This window comes from Amblyomma americanum, chromosome 7 (assembly GCF_052857255.1).
Source record: "Amblyomma americanum isolate KBUSLIRL-KWMA chromosome 7, ASM5285725v1, whole genome shotgun sequence".
NCBI classification, from domain to species: domain Eukaryota; kingdom Metazoa; phylum Arthropoda; class Arachnida; order Ixodida; family Ixodidae; genus Amblyomma; species Amblyomma americanum.
Window position 1 is genome coordinate 64,502,147 of NC_135503.1, and position 18,622 is coordinate 64,520,768.

The 18,622-nt window shown below is 47.1% G+C and overlaps 1 protein-coding gene across 1 annotated transcript; it reads right to left on the reverse strand.

Annotated features, from left to right (window-relative positions):
- Positions 1-698: 698 nt before the first annotated feature.
- LOC144099246 (uncharacterized) lies at positions 699-10,535 on the reverse strand. Its single transcript, XM_077632419.1, has 4 exons — positions 10,429-10,535; positions 5,058-6,018; positions 2,437-2,506; positions 699-833 (listed from the first exon to the last, which is right to left on the reverse strand). Exons 1-3 carry the CDS (start codon positions 10,463-10,465, stop codon positions 2,479-2,481), a joined length of 1,026 nt encoding a protein of 341 aa, XP_077488545.1. The 5' UTR covers positions 10,466-10,535; the 3' UTR covers positions 699-833; positions 2,437-2,478.
- Between the last annotated feature and the right edge of the window lie 8,087 nt (positions 10,536-18,622).

Consider the following 18,622-nt stretch of genomic DNA (forward strand, 5'->3'; position numbering starts at 1 on the left):
TGTTGCAGTGAGTTCACGGGTACGCGACGCGCCACCTTTGCTTCCCTAATATGCCATAGGTGTCTGTTGTGTTCCGTTCTCTTGGCCGCCCCATCCCCCTTTTTCTTTTTCTTTTCTTCATTTTTTTATTTCTTTTCTTTTTAAGCCTTCTGTGTGTCAAGTCCCATGCTATAAAAACACGCGCCCATGCACTGTATGGTCACTCTTGAAAAAGATCGGTCCTCCGATCTAAACGTCGAGTAAAATAAAAATGTTTCCTTAAATGAAGCGTATACTTCGATATACATACATATATATATATATATATATATATATATATATATATATATATATATATATATATATATATATATATATATATATATATATATATATATATATATATATATATATATATATATATATATATATATATATATATATATATATATATACATCTGGAAGCGTGCTTACTGTGGCAGGTGGCAGTTCAATTTTTTTGATTGCTTGCGAGAGGTGGCTTAGTAAGAGCAACGTCTGTCTCACAAGCCCCACTAATGGAAGCAGCTGCCATCGTAGTGCAGTAGCGCATCACGTAAACATTTCACTACTGCACCAGGAGTGGTACGTGGACTTCTAGGGATCTGTGAACGTGAAGTAGACAATGAAGTTGTCCAAGAACTCACTAGGTCGTTAATGTCATAAACTAAAACACATTGCTCAGGGAGGGATCAGAGCTTCCGAATTTATTTTCAATGCAGACCACCGCTGAAAAGTTTCGAGTTGTGTTACTTCGGTAGATTGGATGTCTTTTCGTTGTTTACTTGAAGTGTCCAGGAGACCATCACCGCAGACTGAAAATAGTGAGGAAAGCGATTATACTTGAGTGTACTTTGTTAATAAACTGGCTAATATTAAAAATACATGTCAATTTTAATACGAACAGAATTGACCTAAACAAATAATAATGCTTCCAAAAGGCTGAGAAACATGTTTTATTCAGATAGTCTTTTGAGCACGTAATCCAATGTGCACCATGCAATTGAAAAACGATGCAAAACGATGGCGACGTTGCCTTGCACGCTCCGGCATTTATTGTAGAGATGGAATATTTTCATCCCCTAAGAGAATTTAAGTGCTTTTACCTGATATGAATAGCGGAGGTGAGGGCGACTTGTGCAGTGGATTCCCGCGTAGCTCATTCTCATTAATGTTACAAACCGTATTCAATCTCATATTTGACAAGTGGCAGTAGGCTCCTACGCGACCACCACGAAGACCAGCAGGCGCCATATTGTTGCGAGGGTCGAGACTAAAACCTTAAACTTATGTTGAATTCCAATGGCAGATCGAGAGTGCTCTGCCGGATCACATACGGAGCGCGTAGTTCAGGCGGAGATCACTCCCTCCCATTTTGCCAATGGAATGCATGCGCTTCCGCGGGGGCACTTCAGCGCAAGAATAGCTCCAAGTTCAGGCAACATGGCGGCGCCCTTCGAAGCACGGCCTCTGGCTTCACCAGTGATTCGTCCTTGCCACCACACTGTCTCTCACGTTCACGGCAAACAAAAGGCGCACGAAACTTTCGCTTTGTGTGATGATGCCCGCACCACAAAATTCTAGTGATGAAACGCGCCAAATTTTCAGATTGCTTCCTTTTTTACAGACCTACTAGGCTTAGAGAGTACGCGACGTCTGACGCCAGAAAGCGCGGGAGGTTCAAACAAGTCAACGATTTTGGTCTAAAAAGCGGTCACAAAGATTTGACCGCGATGGAATTGACATCCCGTTAAGAAAATTTTTTGTGTTAACTTGTGCGGACGCGAAAAAAATGAAAATTAATTACATTTGGGAGAATTCAATTTAAAAAAAGTAAAAAAATACTGCTTGTACGTTTCCCGGATCACCGCGTAGCGAAGACAGGAAGTTCGCGTATGCGACAGGATGGATGCAGCCGGTCATGACCGGAAGCAGACGCGGGAAAGTAAAACGTCGCGCGAGGTTCCGGTCAAAACTGCCGATTTCGGCGGAGCAAATATCGCTGCTCCACGGAGCGATCCGGGATCGACGTCTGATCCCGATCTGCCATTGGAACAGACAACTCGCACTCCCATTTTGCCATTGGAATACGATTGCTCCCAACAGAGCAGAAAAACTTGATCTGGATCTGCCATTGGAATTCAACATTAGGGTTAGATCTTAAACAGAAACAACTGCCCGGCGTGCTGCTGGCATCCGAAAGGGCGCTGGACAAAAGAGGGGAAGGGGACAGAGGGCAGGGTACTCCCCATTTCCTAAGAGCTGCTAGCAAGGGCGGAGAGTGGAAGTTTTGTCCTGTACACTGCCTTGGTTCACAGAAGAGAACTGGAAGGCGCCTCCAAGTCTTAGCACCAACCGCCACGCCCAGGGGCGGGGGTTTTAATAAAAATGTCTGGACAACCGGATAAATCCGCTTACCTTTATTGATGTTAGATGTCTAAGCATGGTAATATCTGCGCTTTACTGGTTGCTGGCAGTGGAGGATGCCCTGCAAAGATTCAAGAATAATCCAGTCTTAAAATTTCTTGCCTACAAATGTGAAAAACGAACGAATGAAAAGCAAGCACATTTAAACCAGCGCAATAAAACAATTTTAGCTATAAGTGGCATTAAAAGATCAAATAAAAATCACGCAGCTTTCATTTCCAAAGCTATTTTGAATACAACGACGCAAGAGTGCAAAAATAACGAACAGTACATCTGTGTTCGGCACTGGCCTTGTGTCTGCCGTCTTTCCCCCTGGTTTATCGCCACCGTTAACGATAGAACTCCACCATGTGGCTAATTGCTTTTTCCTTTGTAAAGCTATAAAAAGCGTAATTTTGTCCCTCTTTGGTCATACAATGAGTAAACCTATACCTCTCCGGATATTTGGTCGTGCGAATACGCAGAAAGTTCTTGAGTGCTATTGTGTATTGAAAATCTGTACAAAGGTTCAAGAAATGGCACCTGGAAGCGTTATGAATTTGTGCAGGGTGATGAAATAACCCATTGATGTCGGTAAAAGTGTGTCGAGCAGTGAGCATCCCAGCAGCGGCTGCTACCGTTTCAGCACCGAAACGCTCATACCGAGTATGTTATACAGGCGCTTTCACAGCACTGCTGAACGTGCGCACCAATATTCCGCCCCAATCATTTTATTGTGTAAAGTTTCGCCGTTATCTCAGTATCTCAGTATTTAGGTTACTGTCTGCGAGCATTGAAACATGCTGTACAAATATTTCAGATGGAATGAAATGAAAGTTAGGGAATACAGAAGCCTGGAGCTGTGTTGATGGTGCCATCGAGTCCTTGCTGCTCTGCCCTTTGCAGCCATAAGGCCCAGTGCTGGTATGGCTCTTTGATTCTGCATGTGTACTTCAGTGATTTTTTAGGATTTCATAGTGCTCTAAACAGTGGCGCGTGTTTGCAAAAACCTTATATTTTGGAAGCGTTTAGAGAGAGATGCGACCCTGAAGAGTCAACTTCTGAAGCCACTGCGCCGATTTTCTTGAAATATTCATGGATGGTGTATACCTATAGAATATAACTTAAATTTCAGTATTGTGTAACATGTGTGAAGAGCGCTCTTCGCAATAAAAAGAGTTAGTACATACGTCCCTTTAGAAAAACCACCTCTTTAAATATACTTGTATTTGTTTAATTTTTCGGCACAAGCAACCCTATCCCTTGTAGAGGTTAAGGATTAGATACTTTTTCTTTACTGCCCCTTTTTTTTGGAAATTTGCGCCCCTTAAAAGCAACTTTTGTCTCCTTGAAGTCACTTCTTTTTAAAAATATCAATAATTTTGCCATAAAGATCTAAAAAATTTTCATGGCATTTACTTTGTCTTGATGTCAATAAACTTTTGTTACAGCAGGTATCAGCTTGAAAATATTTTTTGCCTGAGCAGTATAAAAACGATGGTTTTCTTAAGTGTGTGGTCAGGCCCCAAAATCCTAACTGAGAAAACGATTTCAAAGGATCGAGCAACCGTGGCTACATTAGTAGGAGCTTCTGTTCTATGCATTTCAGTGGCTATTTCTTGCAGGTTTCGCATCTTATGTTACTGTTTTTGTGTTTCGGAGATTCGTACTGCAGAAACTCGCGCAAATAAGCTGACTAGTATAAATGAGGGGCGTAGGTGGCAACAAATTTGAAGTCCTATAAAAAATAACGCCCTCAGATTTGTGTTCAAACGCCAACAGATCTATTTCCGTTAATCACTGACTTTCTTTCGTCCTGACTGTCAATTACGGCTTGCAAGTGAAGGATTTTATAGCGATTGTTTTCGTCTCTAATGCGTTTCTGCTGCATTCTTGGCGAAATGCCTGAACGGGTACAAAAGGTCAAAAACAAACTAGAATTTGCCAGTTTGTTACAGCATTGCATTTTGGAAGCGGTGTTTGAGAAGATTTAGAAGATTTGGCACCTAGCTTAATACATAGTGGCTGGCTGGTTGGTTCATCATACTGAGGACTACAGCGCAATAGCAACACGGGCAAGAAAGACAGACTCAAGCACAGGAGCAAACGCAACGCCCGTGTTTGCGTCTGTCTTTATTGTCCGTGTTTTTACTGCACTGTAGTCCTCAGTATGACACCCAGCTCCCCATCTTTACTAGAAAGCACTTCATTTCCTATGTTTGTACAGTGCAGGTCATGACAAAGTTTGAAAGACCGATTTCTTTAATGCGATGTTTGTTGCCATAGGGCATAAAGGGTATGAAACCTTTCCTTATGAGTTTTTGAACGTTATAAAGCCGAAAAACAGAAATGAGTGGTTTTATAAAAACCATCTTTTTGCATTGCATATCTGCATATGTATATATAGGACAACATATATTTATGCCTATTGGCACGAATATCTGTACATTGCTTGCATTTTCTCCAATACCCCTTGCTGAATATTAGCATCTTTTGATCTCTACACTTTACTGAAGGTGTAATAATTTCCACTAGGCTGCTTTGCATGGAACAGATGTTAGCACTCTAAAAAAAGATAACAGGAGCAAATTGACAAATTGAGAGAATTCGTTATATTTTACCGAAGTTCTTACCCAGAGCTGGTCGACCCAGAGCCGGGCGCACTTGCGCCGACGGAAGCAGCGCTCCCTGACCTAGCGCTCCTACGTCCGCGAACCTTCTGGTAGGCGCCGGATCTGAAAGCGCTGTTAGGGCCGGGAAAGCCGAATGGGCCAGTGGGAAAGAATCCTCCCGGGTTGATGTAGCCACCATAGAAGCCACTTGAGCCGTATGTGGGGAAACCACTGAAACCGTAATTGTCGTAGCCGCTGCCACCAAAGCTGCCGAAATCGCCGAAACGATCATAGTCTCCAAAGCCACCAAATCCGGCTGGGCCCCTGAAAGATCTGCTACCGTAGCTGTAGTCGAAAGGATAGCTGCCAGCAGCTGCGTGGCCAGGACCGTAGTGGACGCGGCCGCTTGCAGAAGGTAGACCTCCAAAGGCGCCTGCGTTCGCGCCATCTCCATGAAAGCCACCAAAGGTTCCGCTCGGTCCTGTCCTCCCAGCTCCTCCACCGAATCCAAAGCTGAAGCCGTGGTTTCCTGAGCCACTGGAGGCGAAAGAGCCAGAGCCGCGGCCGCCACTGTGCGCTGGGGGAAAGCCGGATGCTACTGCACCAGGTGAACTCCCAAGCCCAGCTCCCACGCTCTCGCCATCGAGTCCAGGAAGGCCAGTGGTCGTTCCGAGCAAGCTGCCACTGCCATGCGTGTTGCTGAATGGGCTACCAAAGGCGGCATTCGATCCACTTCCCGACACGGTGCCGAAGCCAGGTGTTAAAGCAACGCCAGTACTGAAACCGCCGCCGCCCAGCGCAGCGCTGGAATCGCCGCCGCCAAGAACACTTCCACTTGCACCAGACATGCTTCCGAAGGCACCGTTGAGGCCTGTGGCGAGTCCGCTCTCACTGCTGCCACCGGCACTAAGCGAGCCTCGAACATTGCTGCCATCTTCCGTCTTCAATGAGCGAGCGTTTGGCGCAGCATAAGCAAGTGACACTGAGATAGAAGAAAAAAGGTATAAACTTATCAGAAAAAATCTATTTGGAAGTCTTTGTTTGTCAGTCATAATTTCGAACCTAAAATCAGCACCTAGATTACAGACAACACGGTGAGGACGCTGACGTCATAATTCTGCCGCACAATATAACTGTATCCAACTTCGCATTCTTGAGCTCAGGCTTGACATTTTATCTGTTCTGTATTTTTAGCCTCAGTAGTATATCGCATCGCGGCCTTCCATGTGCACAGATTTGACGTAAGGGCTTGTTAGCTACCACTGTTTGGGCATTCTTTGGCCTTTAGTCAGCCAGAAAACATCAAAATAAATCCGCAGTGTGATAACGTGCGGCACCAAGACACCCGTTCCCTTGATCACAATCTTATACAGGCTCTGGGAAACCTTCCGAAGAGAGCACATTAACTCGCTCAATCGGTGCTTTGTGTTGTAATGAACACCCGAGCCAAATATTACGCTTGTACTCGCAGCAGAGAATTCATAATCACTCGCGAAAGTTGGCGAGGCCTTTCCGGACAGTTTTTCATGCTCGCACCCTTCTCCGTCGCACCACCTTTGCGATACCAGTTCAGAGATGGCTATTGGTTAGATTCTTTCAGACGTCAGGCAGCTACCAAGGCCACGGTCAATAAGCCGCGTAGCTCCGGCTGGTCAGGAAGCTCCGCCTCCTGCGGTGGGGCCGGAGAAGGAGCGCCGACCTTTCAACTCGCAAAAAAGTTACTAGAAGAGAGGGAAAGGCGCGAAGACGCTTTAGTTCAAATTTTGACTACAGATAGCTGAGCTTCTACAAAGCGCATAAAACAATTCTCGCTGGAGGATATTCGTGAAGCGGCCTCTTTTAGCACCACAGGCACACCGCAACTTTATTAGAGCCCCTTCCAGAGCCCCTTAATAGTCGTTCAGCCTCAGTACATGCCTCTTGTCGAGCCCAAGTTAGGTGCAGAGAATCAATTATGCACTCGGCGGACGACTCCCACGAGTATTTTTGCAGCAGTTAAAATATCTAAAAGACGTCTTTGATGGTTAACAGATCTGCAGGTAACATATATATGCGAAAGCATGTCCAGCGATTACACATACGTACAGGCACCAAAGACCTATTCCAGCATTTTTGACAGTTGTGGGTGCATTTTGGTACGCTCCACGGTATGATTTGCCATATGGTATCTTCATTTCGGGAGCGTGGTTTTACCCTTTGTGCAAATTCTGTACGGCTTTTATCTAGACCCACTGCATGAAAGGCAATTCCCTCAAATTGCGGAACACCGCGGGAGACTCAACGCTCGGCTTAAGAAAGTTAGGGCCATTTTCTCACTTGTCAAATCATTAATTTGTATGTGTACGCGTACAGAAATAAAAGAAAACGCGGCATTAGAGTGTGTTTTCAAGAGTGGTATCACAAAGTTCAACAAGGGCGGAGCAAAATTTCCGCCATTTTATATTTATATTGTATTTGTTATTGTCGTAATGCTTTCATACCAAAACATTTTGTGTGCACATGACTAGCGAGTTACACACAAATATTGTACTTCCTGCTACATTATTTGCTTTCAGTGGTTATTTTTGGACTAAATGTTTTCGAACCATAGTACTACACAAACTTTTCGAGATCGTAGGTAACTGCAGGTCTGCCATAATTTAATCGGTGCGCCTTTTTTCTGAGGACAGAAATGTACTGGTTTGGACACAGACAGGTAGAAACGTGCGCTCTGTTACGCCCATAAAAATGTAGGAAGAATGGAATGATCTGCTGGAACCAATAGCAGTTCGGCGTCTGGAAATTGTGCATCGCCGAAACGCCCGATCTAAGCGTTTAATGAGTGGGATTATTTATAATGGATGAAATGCTGTAGGGTTCGCGACTTTAAAAAAGTTGGATAATAGAAATAAAAGCCTAGTTCTTGGGTAAACTAACTCATCTCATCTGTCATGACGTATGCACAGACACTTGGCGAACGGGGATGTGAATATAGACGTTTTTGTCCTAGATCTGTGCTGAGGCGACAATGAAGCCATGTCTCAAATCCTTTCTGGTGTGTTGGTGAGCGAAACAAGAGGAAAATACGGTCTGTTTCAGATAAAGCACTCTATACAAAATGTCGAGGGCTTTTGCGCGCGTAACGAATACGGCTATATGGGAGAAAGAAAAAATGACGGTCGTTTAGCCCTGGTTAAGCCTGGAGTGATGCGATAGCTACAGCTGGTCGAGTGGAACTTGGCCACGTGACCAATCACGTGACAAACCACGTGATCAGCCACGGCACCGCGCTGCAGGCAGCTGCTCCGCACCACGAGACCAACCACGTGACAGCGTGGCGGTGCAGCCACAGGTTGGCGGCGCCGCCACGTTGAAGGCTCGAAATGCTACCGAATGTACATATCGCTACAAAAGATTAACTTACCCTCTAGCACACCCCTTTTATAAACGGGAGTGCGCTAGAGGATAGCTTACCCTCTTTTTGCTGCGCTTTATTCCGAGTGTACTTTTGGGCCGCTTTGTTTTGGAAAGACGGCAACTAAAGTTGCCTATGTTTTTGAAAGACACGGCTCGAAGTGATACATTTTAGTTTTAGACGACCTTGTCCTATTTGTTGAGCTAGACATTATAATTGCAGTTGTGGCGACGCACTCTGGGCACATTTCCGCGCAGCTTCCACCTTGTTATCATCCGGCCCAACGTAACACGGCCACACGCGCTGGACCGCGCTAACGATAAAGCACAGCGCCACCGCTGCGTCACCAACGGCGGCTACAAAAACAGGCTGCCCGGCTGGGAAGAGCGGCTGTTTTCCTTCCGCTGCCCAGACGAGCGTAGCGTGTGTATGGTCATCCACTGCCGTCGCTAATAAACAGCTTTTACGTTTTATGTTGGGATTCGTCCTTCGACAGATTCGCATCCCACACAGTAATTTGAATTGGGGACCTCATTTTGCAGGAAATCCAGAGCGCAATAACGAAAAATTGGACCTTACAACGCTGGACCAATCCTTGTCTAGCGACGTCTGCCTACACCGCAGCGCCGTCCGCTGACCAGCCGCGATCATAAAACGGTCAGGGATTTCCCCATTCTACAGTTGTTTTTGTTCACTTTAGTGTCATTATGCCATGGATGCTTTAGCACAGATTACTGATCCTTGCATCGTCTCTGCTAAACGAAGTCAAGCAGCATAACATATTCGTTCGATACAAGCAGATGAATTCAGGAAAAAGAAAGGTCGTTGATGCATCGATACAGACCCGGACAGGGAACTGACAGCACCAAGATTGCTCAGTCTAAAGCATTTTCGTAAACGCTATAATCATTAGCATTTTTTTTTTCAAGGATCCAAACTGAAACTATAATTCGCACTGGCTTTGCTTCTGGAATTATGCGCATAGCTAGAACCTTGTCATTGCTTATAGCAGGTGATTTTTGATGGCCTAATGCTCTTGTGAAAGGCTGTGGATGGCTTAGAAAAGGCACTGAGAGCAGGGAATAATATATTTTTTGGATTACAGGCTCTGTTCATTTCGATATTCCACTTAGTCGCGCTTGTGCGACGTGATACCGGGTTTTTCAGCATTAGGGCCGATGGCTCGTTGATAGCCGTGAAGAATACGTCATGTAAGCTTTTAAAAGAACGAGAAAGTTGTTCACGGAAACCTTTTATGAGGGGCTTTATGAAATGTGTTCTGTCACTTTACAGCGTCAGCTGTGTGTCCTCTTGGAAGAATGGTTGATTTTTGATATTGCTTCCATTCGCCACTACTCGTCTGAATTCCTGCATAGGGTAAAAGGGTCACTCATGAAGCCCGGGGCTAGGAGTATATACTTGGCAATGATTTCGAATTTAGCTGCCTTGTCTCGAAAGATATGCATCTAGGCAAAACATACAGAAAATGATTCCATTCTCACTGACAGGCACTGAGTTGTCATAGGAAACAGGAGAAAGACTTGCGGAGACTTAGGTGCGCATGCGTGACTGCTGAATTAAAGAAAAGAGACACTGCAGTGCAGTGTCGACCATAGACTGCCGATCGCGTGTCGCACAGAAGAATAACGCTTAGCAATAACATTGCTTTTATTCACAGCGAAAGTTCTAATATACTCGTGCTGACAACCTATGTTGCCAGGAAATTATTATTTTAAGAAGCCCTGCATTCTTTTGCCCTCTCCCTTCCTCCCAAGAGGCAAAGAAAATTAAAAACTGTCAGCTAACCCGTGGCGAGCTTTCAGAATAATACACATATCAGTGGCATTTCATACGTAAGTATTAAAACTTATCTTACAAATCACGAGCCCAAAGTTTATGGCGATTTTCGTTTCCGAATTGGGTGGTTGAAATGCTCTGATGTGGCAGCAGAGGAATGCAATGTATAGTGGTTAACTCCCATCGGGAACGCATACTTACCGGTGGACAAGAGGGCGACGGCGAGGAAGGCCTTCATATCTGCTGTGTTCTGCCCGGTCTTCCTTACTCGATGACCTGCAGAGGTGTGACTCTTGCAACTATGCCACTGCTTATATACTGCACGCTGGACTGGAGTGCGTCATAAAAAACAATAGACTCTCAGGCGTTTCATTTTTTATTTATACGATTGGAGAAACGAATGAAGTGCTTATTCGCGAGAAGATATCCAGAAAAGAGGAGTTTTTCTGGACAATGAAACAGCAACTCTTAAGACATCAGCATACACACCTGTGAGGCAGAACCTTTAGTACAGCGATTTTCACGGCCTGCACTCGTGGCGATATGCAGAACGCGTGGGGCGTTTTTCAGCGAAAAATAAAGAAAAAAACAGAGAAAGGATTGCATGAGCAGATAGTCTTACAAAATGTCAGCTTGTCATTTTTTAAAACCGATGACTCGTTGCGAGCTTGTACACTGCGCATGTTCGTGCTGCACACAATACGCGTTGTCCGACCGCAGTACACTTGCCGCCAGATGCAAGATTTTTGTTGTTGTATATTTGCAAAGTATGTTATTTCATATGAATAAGAGAGATGTTATTCTCCAACCTAGAGCTTACTTATTCAGGATTGCAAAATATGTTACCTTAACTCCATCTACTGATTCGGAGTACCCGGGTTCGAACCCGACCGCAGCGGCCGCGTTTCAATGTAGGCGAAACGCAAAGGCGCCCATGTGCTGTGAAATGTCAGTGCAGGTTAAAGATCCCCAGGTGGTCGAAATTATTCCGGAGCCCTTCACTACGGCATCTCTTTCTTCCTTTCTTCTCTTAGCCTCTCCTTTATCCCTTCCCTTACGGCGCTGTTCAGGTGTCCGCCGAGATTCGAGACAGATACTGCGCCATTTCTTTTCCCAAATAACAAATTCTCCAATTTGCAAGTTGAAGACAAACAGAATTTAAGGAAGATTCATTCTCCTCGCCATCGTTCTTTTTATCTCTCAGAACACGTCTTTTCCTATACGATCGTCAATAACAACACTAAATAGATTTCGTTGAGCCTTACTATATCATTGTCACGAATCGGTAACGCGTCCCTGGCTGCCGAAGGGGAACGCTATTGCGTGCAGGTTCCAACGAAAGAACAAAGAGAACAAACAAAACAAAAATGAAGCCCTATTTATAATTTAAAGCAAAGAGTCGATACGAAACGAAAAGAAGAAAAACACGCCCAACAATCGTACAACACTACAGAATAAACGAAAGAGTTAACCAGGTACTGAGCATCCCAGGTGAAGCGGGGACGCCTTGCAGACAGGGCGAACGAGGGTGGATGTAGTGCTACGCGTCGCTGGCGTTGCGTCGATGGAAGCGGCGGTAGGGAGCCAGGTGGTAGAAGGAGCGGAGAGGAACACAGGAAGACGCCGGTGGATTCCCGTCAGCAGCTCCAAGAACATGGCAGGAGCAGGAAAAGTGTAGCCAGGTCCCGTCGACGGCGTCCCGAAACTCCGGAGGCTTAATGCAGGCTATCCAAGGGAGCCTCTCGGCAGCACGGACCCTCAAGCCATCAGCCGCCACCTACAAACATGAAATGAATGCTGGAGGCTTGTGTCGGTGATCCAAGGGAGGTCCACGGCAGCATGGACCCAAAGTCCGACGGCTGCCACTTCCACGCTTGAATGACACTATCTCCGCTGCGATGTCTCCGTTTACACCTCGGGTTTCTGACATGTCACTCTCCACTCCTCGTGCTCGCCACGCTCTTCGTCATTGTCGTCTCGCACACACATTCGTGCGCGCACACGCGCAACGCTGGCTGGCACGCGCAGCGCTTCGCTGTCCGACGCACCACTGTCGACGCCCCGCGTTCAACAATCCGCCGACGTTTTCGTGTGCAGATCACATATGCCACCCCCCCCCCCCCCCCATTCGGAAAAGTTTTTTCACATAAAAAAAACTGCCGTTGGTGCACACAACACTTAGGTTCATGTGGAAAATAGATAAGCTAGACGCTGCCGAAGTCACCGAAGGCCCTTTAGACAGCGACACATGGAGGCACATGGAAACGCACACGGAGGGAACATCTGGCAAAAGGCAAAGATAAAACCATACACAACATCAGACGCAAACTTTACACATGTCTGTATCATAAAGGCGAATATGTACACACTGAACCACCCACAACCAGAGAACGAAGGAAGAAGAAAAAACCACCCACAAACAGTATCAGGATGCATATGCACAGGTAACACCTGCAAACACCGGGCAATGGCACTGTACATTGGGTGTCACCCTCCGACAATTTATAAACTACTCGCGCAATCAGCGCCTACGTTTTTCGATCCTGTCAACTTCTTTGATTACAGCGAAAGATGACGCTCGGACGGTCTCTTGGGACGCATGCTTTTCGTATCGCTTAAGCATAATTGATGTAGAAGAGCTTCTTAGTGTGGCCCAAGTCGACTCAATAAACCACGTCGTTCTTTTTGCCAACAACAACGAATGAACCTTTCCACTGCATCAGGAGTTTATTGCGGCAAAAAAACGAGGGCAGCATCTCCAACCTTTAACTGCCGCTCCTTGCTGTTCCTGTCATAGTATCTCTTCTGAGTCTGTTGGGCACGCAACATATTTTGATGTGCCGCTCTCACAGTTTGCTCAAGCCGTTCCCTTAGATCGAGAACGTATTCATAGGTCATCTTCGTATCTCCTTCCAGCTCTTCCCTTGCCCAAAGCTCTCCGAGGACTGCGAGTGGTCCTCGCACATGTCGTCCAAATATTCACTCAAACGGAGAAAACCCCAGTCTTGCTTGCCGCACCTCTCTGTATGCGGACAGAAGCGGAGCGATATAATGATCCCAAGTTTTGGGCTGCTCCTGACATAGCTTCCGCAGCATCTGTTTGAGTGTGCAGTTAAATTTCTCCACCATCTCATTGCACATTGGATGGTAAAGGGTCGTGATAAGATGTTTCACTGCCAAGAGATAATTAAACTCTCTCATCATTTCGGAAGTGAAACAGGAGCCCTGGTCACAAAGGATCTCTTTCGGAAAACCTATTCGTGAAAACATCTCCACCAAACCCTCTGTCACGGTCGCTGAATCTACCTTCGGCAGAGCCACGCCGTCGGAATACCGCGCGGCAAAATCGACGAGAGTGAGAATATACCTATTCCCTTTCACCAATGTGTGCGACAGCGGACCGATCAAATGGAGTGTCGATAAGAGGCATGCGTCCCAACGGAGCTTTTCCTACTTTGGCTTTCGGGCGCGTCCTTTTACAGAAGTCGCACGACCTGACATACCTCTTAATCTCCTCCTGCACTCATGGCCAGGAGATTTCTTCCAGAAGTCGATCTGTAGTCTTTTTAATCTCCTGATGCCAAGCCAACTGGCTATCGTGGGCAAGCCTTAACACCTGTGATCGGCAAGACTTGCGAAGTACTTCCTGTCGAACCTCTCTGCCAGAGGTGAGATGATAGCGGCGGTGCAGCAAACTCTTTTCAACAGAACGAGTGCGAAGTGCCGTGCTTGCCATGGAACACATTCCCTACTTTCGCCCAACACGCCTTCAATGACTCACCGTATCTCTGTTCTGCTTCTAACATTTCCTTGGTGAAACTCATGGGACCAAAGCTTAAAACAGTACTTTCCCTCTTTCGTCCAGAAACTTCCTTTCCAGCCAACACCACTTTTGGGCCCTCGCCCTCACCATTTTCATTGCCTACCTCGTCACTGACTAGGTCGGGACATAATTTATCAACGCCCTCCGATTTTTTCCAATTAATATCTGGATTTGACGGCTCACGGGCCTGTGGTATATTTCCAATTATGACATCGTACAATGGTGTCTCCATGCACTTCACCAGAGCCATGCCAGTGAAATAAACGGGAAGCGATAGAGACTCCTTTCTCGGGAACTTCCAGACTACTGCCATCAACAAGGCACACCGTAGATCTCGATCCAGTGAGAGCTGAGTCCTCCTCACAACCAGGGCCATCCGCACAACCACCGAATGGCTCCCCGCGTCTCGTAAAAACACGTACGGGTAGGCCTCACAGCTAACCCTCTAGGACAGGCATGTGTTGTGCGTCTGCAGGCTTTTTCCCGACAAGCCCGACACCACCATGTTTTCAACTGGTTCAAGCCTACCTGCTGTTGTGGACACCATTTCAGGCGCAAAAACACTCTGGCTTAACACAACAGGGCGATTGCTTCTGGTTTTCGTGCTTTTTTGAGCAGGAACTTATATCTTGACCAGTTTTTTCGACAATAAACGCTATAAAGCTATTTTGGCTTAGAATGACAGTCGCCAGCCTTATGTCGAGGTCGGTTACACATGAGGCACCTTCCTGACTGCCTACTAGATAGAACACCTTTCTCTCTGGGACTGCCCACCTCGAACGATTATTTGAGCGAAGACAAATTTCTTTGCCGCTGGGCCTCTGGAAAGTTGTCTATTGCCTCAGCCATTTTGTCCAGTGCCTTGCACTCATTTTCTCGAAGGAAAATCGCCAGACGACTACGACAGTTCCTCATGAACTCTTCGGCCACCACCAAATCACGTAGGTCATAGTACGCTGTGGCCGTTCCCGACATCTCGACCCATCCATCAAAAAGGCTGACCAAGCCTGCTGCGTATTACTTGCCTGTTTCTTTATCAAGCGGCTTACTTTCAAGAAACCTTTTCGCGATAACCCTCTGCTGTGAACCGAAAATATTGGGGCAGGGCTAGTTTTGCCTTATCACAGTCCATTGAATCTGTTGCAGACAATCGACCGAACACAAGAAGAGCTTCCCCAGTCAAAGATATACTGAGTGATAATAATAATAATAATTGGTTTTTGGGGAATGGAAATGGCGCAGTGTCTGTCTCATATATCGTTGGACACCTGAACCGCGCCGTAAGAGAAGGGATAAAGGAGGGAGTGAAATAAAGGAAGAATGAAGTGCCGTAGTGGAGGGCTCCGGAATAATTTCGACCACCTGGGGATCTTTAACGTGCACTGACATCGCACAGCACACGGGCGCCTTAGCGTTTTTCCTTCATAAAAACGCAGCCGCCGCAGTCGGGTTCGAACCCGGGAACTCCGGATCAGTAGTCGAGCGCCCTAACCACTGAGCCACCGCGGCGGGTGCTGTAGCCCATTTTTCCTTGGGCCAGCTGTGTCCTTCTGCGATACGCTCAAAACGTTTGAAATACGCGTCTAAGTCATATCTGCGATCGTCGAAAGGCGGGATCAACTTGTGCGGGCTAACCGCTACTGTGGGCCCCGGTGCGGGTTCTCGAGTACCCCCACCAGCTTCTGCGAGCCTCAATTGGAGCTCCAATCTACGCTCTTCAGCTTCTGCGATGGACTCTGCATGCTCGCGTTCGGCTATTGTTTTGCTCTCACAGCCTGTGCTTGCGCCTTGACGTGCTCGCGTTCGGCGTGTTCTTTGCTCTCCTCTGCCTCTGCATGCGTCTTGGCGTGCTTGCGTTCGGCTTCTGCTAGCGCCGCGTTTTCATGCTCGCGTTGAGCCTCACGTTCAGTTGCACGTGCTGCGCTTTCTCTTGCTCGGCAGCCACCCACGTGCGCAGCCCGGTATCTTTCAACCCCAACTCTTTGCCTAATTCAGTTAACTGCGTTAGCGTTGCCATCGTTACTTTTTACGGACCCACGAAAGGAAAAAAAAAAACGCGGCATCGTCCTGTCGCGCGGACGCCAATTGTCGCGAATCAGTAACGCGTCCCCGACTGCCGAAGGGGAACGCTATCGCGTGCAGGTACGAACGAAACAACAAAGAGAACATACAAAACAAAACGAAGCCGTATTTATAATTATAAAAATGATAAAAATATTATATTATAAAATAATCATAAAAAGAGCCGATACGATATGAAAACAAGAAAAACACACTAAACACGCGTACAACACTCCAGAGTAAAGGAAAGAGTTCACCAGGTGCTCAGAATCTCAGGAGAAGCGGGGATGCCTTGCAGACAGGGCGGACGTGGGTGGATGTAGGGCGACGCGTCGCTGGCGTTGCGTCGATGGAAGCGGCGGTAGGAAGCCAGGTGGTAGTAGGAGCGGAGAGGAACACAGGAAGACGCTGTATATTCCCGTCAGCAGCCCCAAGAACTTGGCAGGAGCAGGAAAAGCGTAGCCAGGTCCCGTCGACGGCGTCCCGAAACTCCGGAGGCTTAATGCAGGCTATCCAAGGGAGCCTCTCGACAGAACGGACCCTGACACCGTCAGCTGCCACCTCCAAACTTGAGAAGGATGCAGGAGGCTTGCCTGGGTGATCGAAGGGAGGTCCACGGCAACACGGGCGCAACGTCAGACGGCTGCCACCTCCACGTTTGAATGACACGACCTCCGCTGCGATGTCTCCCTTTGCACCTCGGCTTTCTGACACGTCACTCTCCGCTCCTGGTGCTCGCCACGCTCTTCGTCACTGTCGCCTCGCACACACCATTCGCGCGCGCACACGCGCAGCGCTCTGCTGTCCGACGCAACGCTGTCGACGCACCACGTTCAAAATTCCCCCGACTATTTCGTGTGCACATCACAACCATATATCTTCCTGTTGTCAATTTCCCGTAGCTCTAAAGTATAGTCATCTGGAGCAGAAACTTTTATTTTTAACAGCAATGTGTGAAAAAAGTATCGCGAAGAAAGAAAACGGAGAGGGAGAAGCGGGGGATTGCATAGTATGCGTGACCATTTTGTTTTCGTGTGGAGCTGCAGACTTTCTTGACATTCTTCAAGACCGTCCTTGCGCCACTCTACCGCTGACAGGTGTTCGACTACCTATTTATGCGATGCAAAGAAGAGGGTGGTCTAGGCAGTCTGATTTATAAAGAACAAATCGGGAGAAAAGGAAATCTGCGTTAGAAAGAATGAAAGCTGCGGAAATACTGTCCTTCTGGAGTCAGCGACATTATATTTAACTGCTGAGCATAACATCACGGCGTCGGTCTCTGGCCGTGGGGGCGTGTTTCGACGGAGGCAAAACGCAAAACTGAAATCTGCGTTGTGATGTTTCTAAACGCATTCTTAAAAAAGGATACTATGGACGCCTGCCATTTTATGCGAGCGGGAGCACTGAAATTAAAAATATAAATTGATTTTTTTTTCTGGTCACTTGTGCAGTTGGAGAAGAGAAATATTTTTGGAACAACGAGATTATTGATCTCACACGAGAGATGGAGTGGATGGTTTCCTCTTTTCATGACCACTGGCCATTACTAGCCGACAGTACTTGCTGAACTTACGAGAGCTATTTGACCCGCCAGGGTATCACCACACAGCTGTACCTCCCACCGCTCAGATCATCTACTAGGCGCCGGTAACTGTTCAGGTTTGCACCCGCACACCCACAAGATGTGAAAGAGCGTGGGACGTCTGTAAGTGCTCCAGGGGCAGAAGTCGCATGTTAATGGGTACATCGTGCTGTGTGTGTGTGCAGGTTTGTGAATGCGGTTGTTTGAATAAGTGTGAGAGCTGCGGCGTCTTCAGTGCAAGGGTATTTGTGATGGGAAGGATAAATTCTGCGGTTAAGCCGCTGGATTCTGATGTGTTCGCGGTAACTTGAATGGCAAGGGCACGAAGGTTAAGGGTGGGGTTTGATCGGACGATTCGTTTTGTCCCGCTCGGTTGGTTAACGCTCGAGCTAAGGCATTCACCTTTTTTTTTTCTCACCAGTCACACGAGGCTCTGCATCAACATGATTTGATGCCATTCTTCCAGCTTTGAGCCCAGGATCTGAGCCGCCAGCAACGGTGATCGCTTATCGTAAAATTCGGAAAGGAATGTCTGCAATGTACTAGCGTTGCGGATATGCATTAAGCCGCAGCTGGGCTCTCGGCCCTGACAGATGTCGCGAGTGTCAATGAGTTTTCTCTTCCGTTCAAGGTGGCTACCGCGAGGAGGCGTCTTTCGGGGTACTCCGCCACGTCCACATACGTTTCGTGCAGGTCGTTCTTTGATTGTCGCCGCTGTCGGTCAACGCGAGGCTGGCGCCGACCTTCGTGGAGTTCGTGGTTCATGTGATTTGGGATGGGGCTCGCTTTGATCCTGCTTCTGACCTCGGGCGGGAGCGACCGTTGCCCGTCTAGAGCACGGAGCTCCGTTGCCGTTCATGTCAGGTTTAGTATTCCTCTGCCCGCCGCCGTGTTTTGCAGTACGGCCTTTTGTGATCCATAACCGCGTC